The sequence below is a fragment of the Centruroides vittatus genome, unplaced genomic scaffold, assembly GCF_030686945.1.
Source record: "Centruroides vittatus isolate TY-2023 unplaced genomic scaffold, ASM3068694v2 scaffold_1478, whole genome shotgun sequence".
Classification (NCBI taxonomy): Eukaryota; Metazoa; Arthropoda; class Arachnida; order Scorpiones; family Buthidae; genus Centruroides; species Centruroides vittatus.
In genome coordinates this window covers 528,825-545,844 of record NW_027122680.1, presented here as the reverse complement: position 1 = coordinate 545,844, position 17,020 = coordinate 528,825, and the positions used below count along the sequence as shown (strand labels likewise).

Sequence of the window (17,020 nt, the reverse complement as noted above, 5' to 3'; positions counted from 1 at the left end):
ACCGTCATCCTCAGGGATTTTTGCCTGAGGATGATGGTTGTAAACTGTTGGAAGTACTAGCGAGTATATCGGAAGTTTAATAAATCGCTGTTAGTAATGCCGCAACACAGAAGTGTCATTTATTTAATTTCTAAATGCTGGCATGAAGTGTACTATATGTTAAACAGTCATTATTATTATTATTATTATTATTCTAAAAAAGATGTTTGAAGGTTTAGGGGTTTTTAACCAGAGTAGTGTAACAATACTTTTTGGGTTGTTTAAAATGTAGTTTTTTTAAGTTACTTTACTTAATTTTTTCTAATTTATAAATTTTTTCATTACAGAAGGATTAATCTTTATAATTATATTATTATTATTATTATAACTATTACGCAAAATAGAAACTACTATGAAATATGTATAAATGTGTATAGAGAAACAAATCTAACAGACAAGTTTTATTAAGAGTGCCACAAAATAAAATAAATGCAGGGTGTCTAAGAGGTCAGATAAATGTTAGGTGTTTTAAAAACTATCTGTTAAAGTCAAGTAAAAGTTGGGTTATTTTAAGACATTAAACATCTGTCAGGTATTTTTCACAGGCATTATAAACGAGCATATTTTTGTGGTTATGTTTAATGACACATGAATCTTGGTAGCAATTCAACAAATAGGGCAGGTAATCAAATTAAATCTGGGCTACACTTCTGAAGGAAAGTTGAATAAGTTGTATAGAGGAAGCAGAGGAAAGCAGAAGGAAAGAAAAATGTCTTGTAAGAAAGTATATCAGATTGTTAATTAAATTACGAAAATGTTATAGTTATTATTTATTAAAATATGTATTAAGCTGTATGTTAAGAAATTATATCAATTACTGAGATTTATGTTTTTATATTTTCAGATATTGCGATACAGTAAGCATTTTTTACCTCACATAGCCAGATTATGTTTAGTAAGCACATTTATCGAAGACGGAATACGAATGTGGTTTCAGTGGGGAGATCAGCGAGACTATATGAACCTCACTTGGCACGTCGGGTGGTTTCTCTCTACGCTTTTTGTAATATATAATCTTTTCGGCCAGCTTGGTGGATCCGTCATGGTGATGTTTCGCATTCGTGTGGAAGCGGCTTGCGGCTTGTTGTTTTCCATTGTTGTAATACAAGTATGTTTGTTATTTTTATAATTTTGTTATATTTATTAAGTTCGTAGCTTATCACATGATTATTCTTCAAATATGAAATTTTTTGTAAATTTATCTCAAATTTATTTTGCAAAATATTGTAGTAGCAGAAAAACTTCTTGCTAAAATTCCATTAGAACAAAACACAATTAAAGAAGTCAAAAGTTTACATATATGAATGCATTAAACATTTTCCAAAAATCTCTTTCTTTATCTTCCGATATTATGATTGAACAATAAATAAGTAAGGAATACAAAATTCAGAAAGCTTTAATTTACTAATGCTTCTAATATCCTCTAGAAAGTTTTTTGGATGTTAAAGCATTGATAAATGAAGTTTCTGAATTTTAAGCTTGAATAGGTTATCATATACTGTATACACAGTTCTAGTCTAGTTGGAGGTTGACTTATATGCCAGCTTTAATTCTGCTTATTGTTCAATCATATTATCTCAGGATAGGCAGAAAGCTTCTTAGAAAATGTTTAAAGCATTTGTATGTGTAAACTTCTTGTGTGCGATTTCTTTTAAATAGCTTTGTTAATGAAATTACAAAAATTCTTATTAAACTTTCACAACTCTAACAATCTCAGTAACAGTCATACACTAGTTTGACATGTCCAGTAATCCAACTCTAGTCATCACTAGTACTGTTGCCAAGTCATTGACAAGATTTCCACTAATTCAAATACCAGTTTCCACTAAATTTGAATATTTTTTCTACTAAACATTGAATAATATTGGACCCAAGCTTAAACATTCAAGCTTCGTGCAATTTTTCAATAATCTGTTAATCCTTAATCTGACACTGTTTTGGTCTTACATAGGTTGAATTATTGAGATTGTATTGTAATAATAATGTTGTCTCATTACTGACATATTCATTTGGAGTCCTACATCACACAAAAAAACAAAAACAAACAAACAAATACACAGGAAAACATGAACAAATATTAACAAAATACAACTGTCTGGATCTAATACAACAGTAAACAAAAAGCACAGACAGCATTGTACAGACTTAGAACGAGCCCTGTGATAGGCACCCTAATGATCTCAGTCAGGATCATGTTGACAAAAATGTCAAACTGTTGACTGGTTTACTTGGGATGACTCTTTGGTAAGACAGAAGATTTAATACTACTATACAAGACCAGGCCACAAATGCAAGAAATTATAGGAAGCATATTTTTAAAAGACATTTGTAGAAAATGCCACATCATGCATGAGACTGTATAGCACATTACATCAAGTTGCAAGCTTTCAGCACAAACAGATTACAGTCATACCTCAGTACTCGAATGTTTCGAAGCCCAAACAAATCGGTACCCGACCAAAAATTTCGAAAAAAAAAAATGCTCCTGTTCCCGAACAAAATTTTGGTACTCGAACGGGAAAGCCCGCCAAGTCGACGCCGACGCCACGACGGCGGCATCAGTTACGAGACAGTCCAGTTAGGCCTAAATTTATTTAAGTTGTTTAATTAAAATTCTAATTATTAAATTTAGCAAGAGATGGCGCCTAATGCCTAACTCTAGTACAAAATTATCTTAAATTATTAATATTACTATAGCCATTTGCTAGCCCAATAATATGGCAGTTGTTGGTCTTTATGAGACAGTCATTGTTTCGCATGCACATTAACTTACGCTGTGCTATATTTTTTGGATTAGCATCCTTTTCTTTTGATTTATTAGCCCTTAAACATGGGTTCCAAGAAGAATAAAAGTGAAAGTGGTCAAGTGAAAAGGAAAACAGTGAGAACAACAATCGAACTGAAAAAAGAAATCATTGCTAAACACGAAAATGGAGTGCGTGTTTCGGATCTCGTTGTCCAATATTCTATGGCTAAGTTGACGATATCGACTATTTTAAAGAATAAAGAAACAATAAAAAATACTAGCGAATCAACTGGGGATTGGAATGCATTAATCCATTTTACATTATTTGTAATGGGAAAAAATGATTTGGAGTCCGAACATATTGGTACTCGAACCTCTTTCTGGAACGGATTATGTTCAAGTACCAAGGTACCACTGTATTTACATCTCCGTGCTAAATAGCAAATGTAATATATCAAAAGCTTGCGCACACAAACTATTTCATCTTCAGGAAACATATTACATATATGCTGGACCACTGTTGATTGGAGTCAAGTTGTCTTCTCTGATGAAAAGAAATGGAATTTTTATGGTCAAGATGGCTTGAGAAACTATTGGCTGAGAGAAAAGACTTTGACTGTTCCATTTTCCATATGGCAAGATTGGAGGAAGTGACACAGTTTGGGCATCTTTTGCTGTACGGAAATTGTTTGGCTTGTCTTTATTCGTGGGAAACAAACATCAGGACATACTTGGAGACCACTTGCTGGCAGTTGTGTATATATTGTTGCTGGAGGTGATTGTATTTCCAGAAAGATCAATACATTCAAATGGAAATTATGGCAATCCATACCACAAATCCTTTTGCACAAACTTGTTGACTCAGTGCAAGACTATCTCAAAGCAGTACTACAGAATAAAACTGTTTTCATCAAATATTAAATAAATTGGATTATTTGAAACATTGTTTCTAAACTGTTCAATTGTTACAAATGAATCATTGATATACATTATTTTTCTTTTGATGAAGGTTGTTAAAAGTTTAATTCCCTTCAATGTGTGGATGGATAAAGTACTTATTGTTCCGTGATCCTTTCTTAGATGATTCTCTTCCTTCAACCACCTTGAAATAATATTGCAATTGAAACATTGCATTTTGATTTCAGTGTTCTTGCACAGGCATCATATCACATACTAGGAGATGGTAGTTTTGGTATTTCAAATCATGGACTTAAACCATTTTGGAACAAAATTGCAGCATTTAAATGGATAATGTAATAAATACAACAAATACATGGTCAAAAAACTTAATATATAAAAACAAAAGAGAATATACAAAATAAGACACAAAACAAAAACAAAAATCTAACAAACCTTGTTCATATGACTGAAGATAATAAAAAAAACAGTGTTTAAAAAAAAATATACTAATTCCAAAAGAAAGAAAATAAAAGCCTAATGATTACACAAAATGGTACTTACGGGTTAACGGGATGCCAGTTGAAAATCGCGAGTTTTCCGAATAATGTTTTTATTTTGCAAATTTAAGACAATTGTTAAATCAAACAATAAATTAATGATTTACAAAAGGCTTAGTTTTAATATTTAACAAATTTCCAAAACTGCTTACCCCTTACAGTTAATGTTACCATAGGTACCCAAGATGGTGGCTCGTCTGATTCCAGCATACAGAAGAAAGGAAACAGTGGGGACGCACGTTTGCTAAACCTAACCTATTCTAATAATTTGGTTGCTAATAGTTATGGTAATTTATTAGAATAGGTTAGTTAGAATGAATATGAAAATTTGCACCTTTAATGATCCAGCAACAAATGTTTTAATAAATTAAAAACGTTTTTGATCGTTTTTAACGGTCTTCTTCAGTTACAACTCAAATTAATAAAAGAACGATAAAATGGAACTAAATACGAAAATTAATAAATGCGCATGCGCAACTATAAATATATCGCGCACGAAAACGTTTTTAATTTATTAAAACATTTGTTGCTGGATCATTAAAGGTGCAAATTTTCATATTAATTCTAATTTCCAGTAATTTAAAGTTGGTTTTAGTTAGAATGTGCGTCCCCACTGTTTCCTGTCTTCTGATTCCAACTGGCACCCTGTTGATCCATAAGTACCCATAAAATTATTAATAAAAATCATATTGTAATTGTTCTGTCACAATACCTATTTAGAATCAGTCCCTTTCTAAACAAGAAAACACTTTTTGTAAAATGTCATTGCAGTATGCCATCACTTATTCACAGTTTATGTAAAAGCTGCACATCATCTGTCTTTTTCAGCTTAAGTTTATTCCCCAATGGAAACAAATCAACTGATAGACATGACCATTTTTTTACCTCTTTTTAACAATATATGTTTGCACATCCCCGATCTATCAGAATAGTGCTGTTTGCAACAAACATATTTAGAGTTTATTCTAATTACTTTCATTTCAGATACTTTAAAATTGCAAGTTTCCAAGTACCAAGTTGCCAGTCTTTAACAAGAACATGTACTTGTCCTATACGCTCAAAAATTTTATTGTAGTCAACTGGTAAAAGAAGCAATTCAGTTTTTCTTAACATTTTTTCCACCCTTCCAAAGGCCCTATCTATGGGTAAATAACTGTGACCTCGCACCGGATATGTAACCTCAAAAATTACACTATACATATCTGAAAGTTTACTTAGCATTGTTAATAATGTGTAATTTTTGTTTTGTGCACTGCATCCATCACAAAACAAATTAATTTTCTTGATTTTTCGATTTTTCTTACAAAAATGTCTACAAAAAAGTATGCGACCTTTTTCTAGCATATCGACTAAATACTTTTTGAACTCTTAGAAAATGTGGCCATTATTAAAGAAAAGTTAAGAAAGCAATCAAACACAATAGCACTTGCACTTCAGAAAGCAGTCATTACTGTGAAATAGACCAAAATACACTTGGTAAATGGCTTTGTAATAGAAATGCAAAAGTTTGGAAATTAATACAAAACGAAAAACATTACATTTTGAAAAGAGAACTAATTTTTTTGATACATGTTTCAACAGAAGAAACACCCGTTTTTGGGGGGGAAATATTGTAGCGCTATAGAGAAGCATATTATCAACGTACTTGTGCCGCGAACTAAAAACAAAACTAAAAGATGGAGATACGTCACTTTAAAAATAAGCTCTTCAATTATTTTAATATAAATTTTACTATATTGTTTTCATTTTTTAGCATTTAAATAATATATGTAATGTTCTCAATATTATAAAATAAATATTTAATTTTAATCAATTGTTACTTTGAGTAATTATTGGAAAATTTAATGTATGTATTTCTATATTTTTTGCAGTCTATTGCATACAACATCCTGTGGGATATGCAGTTTCTTTTGAGGTATGTAAATATTTATTATAACAAATACACTGCTGGCCAAGCAAAATGCAACACCATGGAGGAAGCTTCCATTGTTTCGATATCTTTAGTCCATCAAGGTGTTAAATTTTGCTTGGCTAGCAGTGTACATTGAAAAGCTTCTTTACATTAATTTTTTATAACCAATTTTTAACTAATTATATAAAAATGTGTGCTAATTAATACACAATATGACTGCATTTACAATTATTTGTTATCATTGAAAGTAATTCACAGGATACTATATACCATAGAATACTACAGTGTATTCAAAATACCATACTGTATATATTAAAAATATATATTATGTTTATATTCAATGTCTTGAATTATTAATCATATAAATATTTGTATACAACAAAAAGAATTTATTGGATTTATGCTATATATTAGTAGTTTTCAACATTTTCCATTTGCAGAGTTGCAAAAATTTTAATTGGGAAAGTGAAAAGTGTAGTAAAACATTTCACATATTATAACAAACTTGAATATATTTTTCAAAAATTTTAATATAATGCACAGCAGACTTACAAAATAATTACATATACAAACATCTGAGAACCCGATACATTAGTAATATGCCAAATGACTGTTGTATTAAATTGGGTTGCTTCTCCACAATTATTTTTAATTAACTTCTAAATAATTACAAATAATTGTGGAGAAGCAACCAATTTAGTATGGTAGTCATTTGGCTTATTAAAAATAATTAATATTGTTTTTTTTTTTTTTTTCAAATTTTTAGTGCAAAATCTGTTGTTGCCTTTTTTCTATACATATTTTTTGGGTTGTGGTATAGTGATGTTTCAACAAGGTTCAGTATAGCATCTGAATCCATTCTATTTCTATATATTATTTTAATTAGTGATATGGTTGAGAATGTTTTTTTTGCATGGATACATTATGGAGAAAGTAACAATTTACAGTTTTCTTGCTAAGCTCCAGGTATTTGTTCTTAATAGAAATCCAAAATTTGAGCCATAGATAGTAATTTAAATTTTGAGGATAGAAAAAAGTTCAATAAGAGTTTCTCTTTCAAGCTTAATTTAAGAATGATTTTGATGGAATCTGATTATCATTTTTTGTGAATGGAACAGAAATCCATAGTCATTGAGGATCTTCGATTTGGGTAAAATGTTTAAAATTTCCAGACAAGGTTCTTAGATATTCATTCATAAAGTAGATATTTTTCTGATTAATATTAACTGAAGTTAAAATTCATTAAGATGAGAAAACATTTCAGATTTTTTTAAGCAAATAAAAGTTTATTTTTAAAATTCTTCCATTTCATTCCAAACAGTGAAAATTTTTTTCATACTTTCTAGATGTGATAAATGAAGCTCCTTGACAGAAGAAAATATGTTTGCCAAAAAGCCTAACTATTTCATTTAATAAAAATTTAAATGGGATAAATTTTGTCCCCGAAGAAATTGTTTTATCGCTTTCCAAACTTTGAAAAAATGGCAGAAACCGTAACTTGATAATCATGGTCATAGAACCATCTGTGCATATTCTGACACATACACTCCAATTCTTGCTGTGTGCTTCAAAAAGAAAGAAAGAAAAAACACATTCAAAGCTTTGAGAAATCTTTAGGAATTCTTCTCATATGTTGTTTCTTATGTACAGTACCTTGAACAAAGAAGAATAGCATGATTGCTAATGTTCATTAACTCATCAATTTGAATATTGCATGATTGATGCCTTGATTGATACCTGCTGCTGAGTCCCCTGCACTTCTAATTATAATCATAGCTAAATATAATTTTTTTTTAATACGTTAAATTTTGAATTATTATGCATTTTTACTAAACCAATAAAATTTAAAGACATATTCTAAATGGATTGAATATCAGATTAAGAATTTTTCTTATGTACATTATTTTGTCAAATTTTTAATATTTTCTTATTTTTGTGAACCAGAAAAAATACTTGGTGGACCAGTAATTGGGAAACACTGCTATATATGATATAATTTTATCTTATTTTACTGTTTTATTAATTAAAAAATATTAATATAGTACCGTTTCAAATACATTAGGTTTTTATATCATTCTAATTAAGGAAATATGCAGATTTCTTGATCGAGCATAATGCTGTGAAAAAAGTCTTTAACACAGTATCCTCTGTACTATAATTTTACTAACTCGTTTGATGTGTTTAATAAATAGCAAAAGATTTTAAACTGAGTTTAAAATCTATTATATATATGATCTTGAATTAACGTGTGAAAGGCAATGCATTTAATATCGAGTTTGAGAATGCATTTTCATTTGTATCTGTTCTTAATTATATGTACAAAAAACAATATTACAATATTTTGAAGCACTAAATCTTCATTTTGAAGAAATGCTTTGCCTTCTGTCCTCCTCATACCTTCAGAAACAAACAGTCTCTATAGGCAGAGTCAACCTTTTTATTGAGGCTTCTCTGTTCTTAATTGCTTTTTGTTAACCTGAATTTTACATAGTTATAACTGATTTATATTATCGGGTAGCATTATATTAAAATGTTCTTATCTCATCATAATTGATTATCTAACTCATGATTTTTTGTAAATGAAAGAAAGTTCACAAAATAAAGTAACGTAAAATATATGAATATTGAATGAAAAAGTATAAATTTTAATAAATTATCAGAAATTTCTATTTTAAATTAAACGCTATAGTTAAGAGGTGAGCAATCTTTTTAACTGTACAGTTCAACCAAATCTATATATCATGCAAAATTTTTGGGAGCATATTATTATTATTATTAGGTGTCTTTTCGAATAATCAAAAATTTACTTACACACACTAGAAACCACAATAAATTCGTTATGACTCAGAAAAAAAATATTTAAAAAGATGTTGGATATTCATTTATTAAGGCAATCTCTGGGTTGCATGGTGGAAAAGAATTGTTGGCGTGCATGCCATTTGCCCACCTCTGTTCTAGTCTTTTAATTATTCATGTGGATGATTGAATTACAGAAATGTGTTGATATTTTTACTTTTTATTCATAAATAAATAATGAAAAAGTATAAAATCTAAAATAAAACGAGGCATAATGCGGTAGATTAGTGTACTTTGTATTGTTTCGTTCCCGAAAGACTAAAAATAATTTCAATGTTTACAAAAATGCTAGTATGAGAAAATGGTTGAAATTAGAATATTAAAGAGACAAGTTTTAAATAACTAGGTTAATATCTGATGCTTTTTCATTATGCTATTTAATGACTTTTAAGATTTAAAAAAAAAACTTTTAATTGAAATTAAGTTTTTTAATTTTTGTGTGAAATTTGCATAATCTTTCAATATTTATTTTAATGTAAAATATTTTATTTCAACAATATTTGATTCTAAAATTAATTAGAAAACATAATAGCGAGGTTGAGGCCGAAGTTTTAAACGCGAAAACGTGTACGTCGAACGTTAGGCACCACTTACCCGTAAGCCTAGAAGTTTGGCAATGGCATTTGGAAAGTCAGTGGAATCATGCTCGACATTTTAAAGGCCATTGTCAAACTTTTAGGCTTACAGGAAAGCGACGCCGAACGTCCGACGTACACGTTTTCGCGTTGAAAACTTCGGCCTCGACCTTGCTAATAATAGACTATGATAAACGTTTATAGATTATCACATTATAACATATCAAAATAAATTGAAGTAAGATTATTTAATTTTGATTCTGTTTCGGAACTTTTTACATATGTTGTTAATATTGTGCAATTAAGACAGACACATTAAATATAACGGCTCATAAAAATTTTTTAATATATTTATTTATGTTACATCTATACTGTTTGTAAAATGTCAAATATTTTGATAGTCAGTTGACCTTCAGTAGAGGTCTAAATTTCAGTCTAAATGTGAAGATTTTTTGTTTGTCTGTTGTTGTATAAGATAGCTCTGAATTATTAAACGAAAGTTTGGCCAGTATTTAGCAATCATCAGTATGATGATATTCCTATACAATGATATAATAAGATGCAGAATATTTAGGAACAAGCATGCACTGTTAGCATTCAGTCATTGTGAGGCATCATAGTCCATAAATGAATGAGATGTGAAGTTTTCTCAAGACTATTGCAGTTTTTCTTTATCTTTGATTATGGGATGGGTCAGGGAGTCTACATTGATATTTTTAAAAATAAATTTTAAGGTCCTATTTTTGTATCTGGCCTGTAAGACCTCCCGGTTTTGGAGTGCTTCTTCACCATTCAAATGTCATCTTATCCACTTTAATATATGTATAGTATTAATTATATCTTCATTTTTCATTTTGTAACAGTAGTTTTCATTTTTAAAATATTCATTTTCGTCTCGCAAGTGAAATTTTAAAAAAGAGTGTATATAAAATGTTTTGCTTATTAAATAAAAATTCCATAAGATATAAGTAAGGTTTGAACACAAACAGTTTTTCTATTCAGATTGCCTCCCTTGTCGATCTGAAGACTGGATTAAAAGTCCCGAAAATCATTTAATCGGAATAAAGTTTCCCAACTCCTTTAACTGCTGTCAGTTTTCTTTTCTTACATATTCTTCAAATATTCGAAATGTAACAGTTGTCAAAATTAATTTTCATAAATTATTTTGGATTTGTAAAGCAATTACATGATAATTTATGTTTCTAATTTTTTTATTGAGAAATATTACTGAGCTGCAATTTAATTTGCGATTTTTGCTAGTTTTTAACTACCAACTTTCATCTATTACTTTAACTTTAACTAGTTTTATGAGACATTATTCAGTCAATATTATTTTTTTCACTTCAGAGTTCCTGTATCCTTCTATTTTTAGATATTTTGATAAATTCTTTAAAACAATTAACCTAAATTCTTACATGTTACTCGTACATATATACTTTTTGAAATGAAATTGCCAATTTATTTAAATTAAGTGATATTAATTCACTTTTTCTAAGTGTGAATATAAATTTAAAAAATAACATGAGATTATCATTTATCATAGGTACTTTCGGTGTCAATTATTTTCTTTAAAAAATTTCCATTTTTTTCTAAGTTATTAATGGTAGCTTCTAGTCTGAAATTATAAATTCTATTATTAAGAGTTGATAATCTAGATCAATAATAGTTTTGAGTTAATTGTAATGTTAGAATTTAAAAATTTTGGCACTAGATGGTATTTTATTTTACATCAAAGCCAACAATTCCAGTATTTCTGGAAGAGATTCAGTTGTAGAAGAAAAGAGAGAGATATTCGATAGCAGCGTCATTTTAGAAAAATAGATTTCACGAGAGAGAAATTAATATGGAAGTATTTTATGTAAAGATTCAGTTAATAAAGTATCAACAAGAATTTAATGTGAATGAGTTAAATGTTTGATTTGAATAGCAACAAAATATAGATAATTGTGCTAGATCACCCGGTAATTAACATTATATTGAAGTAAAATACAAAACGATGACGGTAAAAGCAATCCAGTTAGTACTGTAATTTGTTACTGACTTTCGAATTTAAATGTTACTAGTCAGATTAATTTTTTCTTTGTCCGTGAAAAATTAAATTTAAAATTGATTTTCACTGGGTTATATTTTAAGAAAAAGTTGTCCGAATGATGACGACGGAAGGAGTACAGCCAAATTTTCGTATTGCAAAGTGTTCTGTAGAGAATGAAACTTAACTGGAAAATATGTCAACAACTATTAATTAAACTATTTATATTAGGGCTTATCACCCCAGTGATAAGCCCTAAAATAAATAGCTACCTTAATAATAGAAATGTTTAATAATAGTAAGGGCAAAAAGCAAAAAATGATACATCAACAACTCACAAATATGCGAGTTGTCGACAAAGTTCTGTATTACGATTTCTCTTAACACACTTTCTTGTGGCGCATCGAAAAAAGCAAACTTGTGAAAAATAATAAATAAATTTTCTTCAGCTTTCACGGTATTCTTGGTATTATGTGGCCAAAAATAAAAGCATGGGGAGCTCAAATTTAGAAATGATGCCTCATGCTTTTGTGGGTACTGAGGAGGAACGACGAGGTCTGACCTCTGTCTAATTTCGGCTAACAAGTCGGAGGGACTTGTCCACGAGTCAGAGATGGCTTATTTGTCGGTAGGGATCCCGTAGGGACAGGACTACTTTTTCGTCGAATGTAGGAGGGAAGGTGGAGTCGTGGTAAGACGATAAGCGAATATTCGAGCAAACAAGACACCATTTGACAGGATAACAACGATTTAATGGAAAACAAAATATACGTTACAAAAATCTGACATAAAAGGGGTGACATATAAAAAGCTATATATCCCTACCATGCGAAGAAAGAGAGAGAGAGAGCTCACATAAATGGGTTCCATACCTCTTGGACAATCAGTAATTCAAATATGCTGTTCGTCACGATGATCGAATATTCCTTTTTAGGGAAGGGTCGGTGGCACTTGAGGCACAAAAGTCAAATATATTCCGTAGGCACAAAGGGTAAGATCGCAACTCAATCTAAATCGATGATTGACTCCCCGAGAGGGAGAAGGAAGCATCTTATATAGCTTTTTGCTGGGAAAGTTGGTCACGTGCATGTGCTTAGGCCATAGGTGTTCCTGGGATTGGAAACAATACGGTGAATTCGGGCGCTAACTATAAACTTAAGTTGCAAGATGATCTGTACTCAGCGTAAGAACAATGGATAGTTGATAGTTATACGGCCGGGGACACATATTTTCTTGTCCAGGACCGTTTTTAGGCAGGATGTTTATAATAGGAAAATTTTTGATTCAATATAGGGAACAATTTTATTATAAGTCGTATTATATTCGGATATAAGAAAGGGGTAATTATTAATTCGGATATGATTTAATAAAACTTTACGTTCAAGGGAATTTCCAGATCTCACACTTTTATTTTTGGTGCATAATACCAAGAATACTGTGAAAGCTGAAGAAAATTTATTTTTTTACTTTATAATGCATTTGTGAAGAAAAGCACGTCTTTAATATTTTTTATTTTTTAGTTTTATTCCTCTGCACTCTGTTTCTGATTTCAGTCGACAGTTTTGTCTAGCTTTTTCCAAATTTTTTTCTTTTGCATTGTTCCTTCCATAACCTTTCCTCTTTATCCATTTTCAAAGCTTTGATTGTTGCTTCTGTTCCCACATACATACTCATTATTTGCCGCTAAACTCATGGGAATTGTCTATATTTTAGTAATTTTATTATCGGTCATGGTGTATTTAATTTATTGGTCCTGTAAATAAACAACAATCTGTAAATTAAATAAATAAATAAATAAAAAAAAGTTGAATGAAATTGCATTTGTTTAAAATGAATCTCATATAAAATTAAAACCTTAAATTTTTTTCCAGAATTATTTGCAAACTCTAAAGATGTATATTGTCACGAATACATACGTATAATAAAAAGCACATAAAAAAAAGCAAAGATTACTGGCTGTTTTCCAGCATAAATATGTGGGACTATTACTAATTTCAATTGTAACGTTATTTTCTCTCGGTTTTAATAAATTGCTATATCGGATGTTTAATTTTTATTGTAGAATGCATACCTAACACTTCGTTTTGTTAATATGAATACGAGGATAGACTTGTGAAGAAGAAAACGTCATTCCCATTACAGTACACTGTTTTTCTCTTTTCGGTATTGGTATGTTTTCCATTTAACAACTTTTCTGTATAACAAATTCACTGTGTTTCCAGGAGGCAGTTTATTATGTGAAAGTTTGAATGTCTATTATTGCATCTTATTTAGATAAATTTACAGATTTTAAATTGTGATATCTTAATTCTTTCTATATACTGTATTATGATTTATCTTACAGAATTAGTCTGTTTTTTATTATTTAAATCAAAATATTTCTTAAGAAACTATGTCTTTAACACTTTATGAAACAATAGATACTTTTTTTAAAATTGGAATGTAAATAAGCAAACGTTTTGGTAAAATAATTATCTTTTGCAAGTACAGTAGAGAGTTGAAAATCGGCATCAATTGGGGACTGGGGTTGTTCAGATTAGGGATTTGCTCCGATTACGGTCTATGTACGAAAAAATATATTAACCTGTCCGATGTTCAAATTTTTCTTCGTTGCGTGTCGCTTCCTGTTGAATTTTTCTCTGTTGCATGTCGCTTCGCGTTGAATTTTCGTCGATTTTAAGCCTAACGAAAATTTTTATAATAATAATCGAGGCTATCGTATTGTTAAAAATTATTTCTTTATTTTGTACAAACAAAATAAATATATTGAAGAATATAAAAACATGAAAATTATACTTTAGAAATAAATTTAGTATCAAAAACGTTCGATTCAGCACGACACAGTCCGACTGAAAATCGTGCCGATTATCGGGCGATTTCGATTACCAGGGTGCCGATTTTCGACTCTCTACTGTACTATATGTAATATTTGCTGATCATTTGGATGCATTTTAAAGCAAACAACAACAATATCAAATCTTTCATTCCTTTCAATAACTGATAAGATCAATAGAAAAGATTTTCTTTATATAGCTAATATAATACAGAAAGACATCACTAAGTCAAATTGCATTTGCCTGGAACCTGTTGACAGCTTCGAGTTAAATATATAGAGTTCTCCCTATAATATGATCAAAATTTCTGGTACTTTTAACTCAAACCTTTTTTTTCAGTACCCTCCACATTTCAATAGGTCCATATAATCTTCGTTTTCCTCTTATATTTTACTTAAATACAGACAATTAAGATAAACGGACACTATGGTTTCATGTTGAACAACACCACACCATTACACTCTCGGTTTGACATTCTTTTACTGGTCAATATATTACCGGTATTCTGATTAGGACACAAGGGATGCCTTGTCAATGCACCATAAACTATGTACAATGTTGTAATCGTTCTGTGAACAGATTGTGAGAAATGGTTTGACGATAAAAAATTTAAGAAAATTGGGTACTAAACTCATTAGCTGAAACTAACTGAAGATTGGGATTTTTTTACTACTTTAACTTAATGAGGTTTTACCATATCTTGTGAAAATTGTTTAATTTTCTATAATATGATCTTATGGGACATTTTTTTCATGATGATGATAAAGTTTAGTTACTTTTTTAATAAAGAACATGTTAAAATACTTGTTTAAAAGACTTTCTCAAACAAATTATTTTTATTTTTAGGAATTTGTCGCTCGTAGGTGCACTTTTACTACTATTGGCCGAAAGCAGAGTGGAAGGAAAAAGTCTGTTTGCCGGCGTACCGACTCTTGGCGATAACAAACCCAAAAATTATTTACAGTTAACCGGAAGAATATTGTTGGTTTTCATGTTCATTACAGTCCTCCGACTAGAAGTATCTTTCCTGCAAGTCATTCAGAATATAGTCGGCTCCGTTCTGATGGTTCTGGTCACGGTAGGATACAAGACCAAATTATCTGCACTCGTCCTTGTTCTCTGGTTGTCCCTTCTCAATCTATATTTAAATGCTTGGTGGACAATACCTTCCTACAAGCCAATGAGAGACTTCTTGAAATACGACTTTTTCCAAACGCTATCCGTTATCGGAGGATTGCTCATGGTCGTATCTTTAGGTCCGGGAGGCGTCAGTATGGACGAACACAAAAAGAGGTGGTAGATAGAATTCCAAAACTATAAACCATTTTACTTTTTAATTTTGTAATTTCTTTCCTGGGGCAAATTTATTCACATCTTTCATTCACATTTATTAAATTGATGTATACTTTATTATTACAATTCTTAAATTTTTTACGTAATAAAATTACCGCTTTGGGAGGTTAAAATTATTTGGCTCTAATCATTAAACTTTCAGTCAGTTACATTCAAACTTGTGTCCGAAAGTGCGTCTTGGACGGTAGGCATTGGCGTAAGGACTAGTCTCACGACTGCATTCCGTATTCTACGTATTTTTTCTAATTAAAAAAAAATAATTATATTTTATCGAGTAACGTACTGCTGACTTTAATTATTTTTTATGTCCATATAGCTATAACATTTAGTAATTTTTGCTGCCAACTTTACCACAAGAATGTTTGTTTCAAATGTGAGATTTGTTGTATTATTATTATTTTATTTTATTTTTTTTGAAAGAAAAAAATAAAAACACTAATGTGAAACTGAAAATTTGTGGTGATGTTTTTTTTTATGTATTTAAATACGACTAAATAATTTTTGTTCGAATATAAAATTCTTGCTTTATTAAAGATACAACAAACTCCAATGCTTTGTTTCCTTCGTAGTTGTCGTCAAAATATACAAATGGGATTCTTCTGATGAAATACACTTAAATAAAACGTTTTTTGTTAACAAATTCTTAATAAAACATGAATACAAAATAACGTCGTTTATAAAAGTTTATAGGCCATCTTCACTTTTAAAAAATCGTTGAAGCCGAAACGTGCCAATATGTTTAATCATTTCAGTCGTTTTCTGTTGACTGTAGCTTTCTCAATTATTTTAAAGGACCCGTATTTAAGTCTTGTAAACAGGATTATCAAGAGATGGAGCTTGGAATTTCTTCCTGGATTCATAGTAGTTTCTATACCTATAAGTTAATGTTATTTTTATTAACAAAAAATGAAATCTTAGAATGTTTATTAATAGAAAGCAATGTATTTAATTGGTTCGAAACAAAAGGAAAAGGTCCGAGGGACAAATGGGGCATGCTCTACCCTGGGCTTCATACTAAAGCTTTTGACAGTTGTGTTTTTAAACAATATGCTTAATTTTGAACAAAAAAAAGGGAAAGAAAATTTAACGAGAAATCAATTACTTTTCATATAAGGAAAACAAAAATGCATGGATTCTGACAAGGTATATGTTTTTATAAAGTATAAAGATGATTTTTACAATGCTTTTAGGTTTATAAATTTTTCTTTTTATATTCTTC

General features: G+C 29.9%; 1 protein-coding gene across 1 annotated transcript in view; it reads left to right on the top strand.

Moving 5' to 3' along the window:
- Surf4 (Surfeit locus protein 4) overlaps positions 1–16,254 on the top strand; it is a 36,061-nt gene extending 19,807 nt beyond the window's left edge. The window contains exons 2-4 of the mRNA XM_067284826.1: positions 884–1,147; positions 6,114–6,157; positions 15,295–16,254. Coding sequence (XP_067140927.1) covers positions 884–1,147; positions 6,114–6,157; positions 15,295–15,748 — 762 coding nt within the window. The 3' untranslated portion in view covers positions 15,749–16,254. The remainder of the gene's footprint in view (positions 1–883; positions 1,148–6,113; positions 6,158–15,294) is intronic.
- The last annotated feature ends 766 nt before the right edge of the window (positions 16,255–17,020 follow it).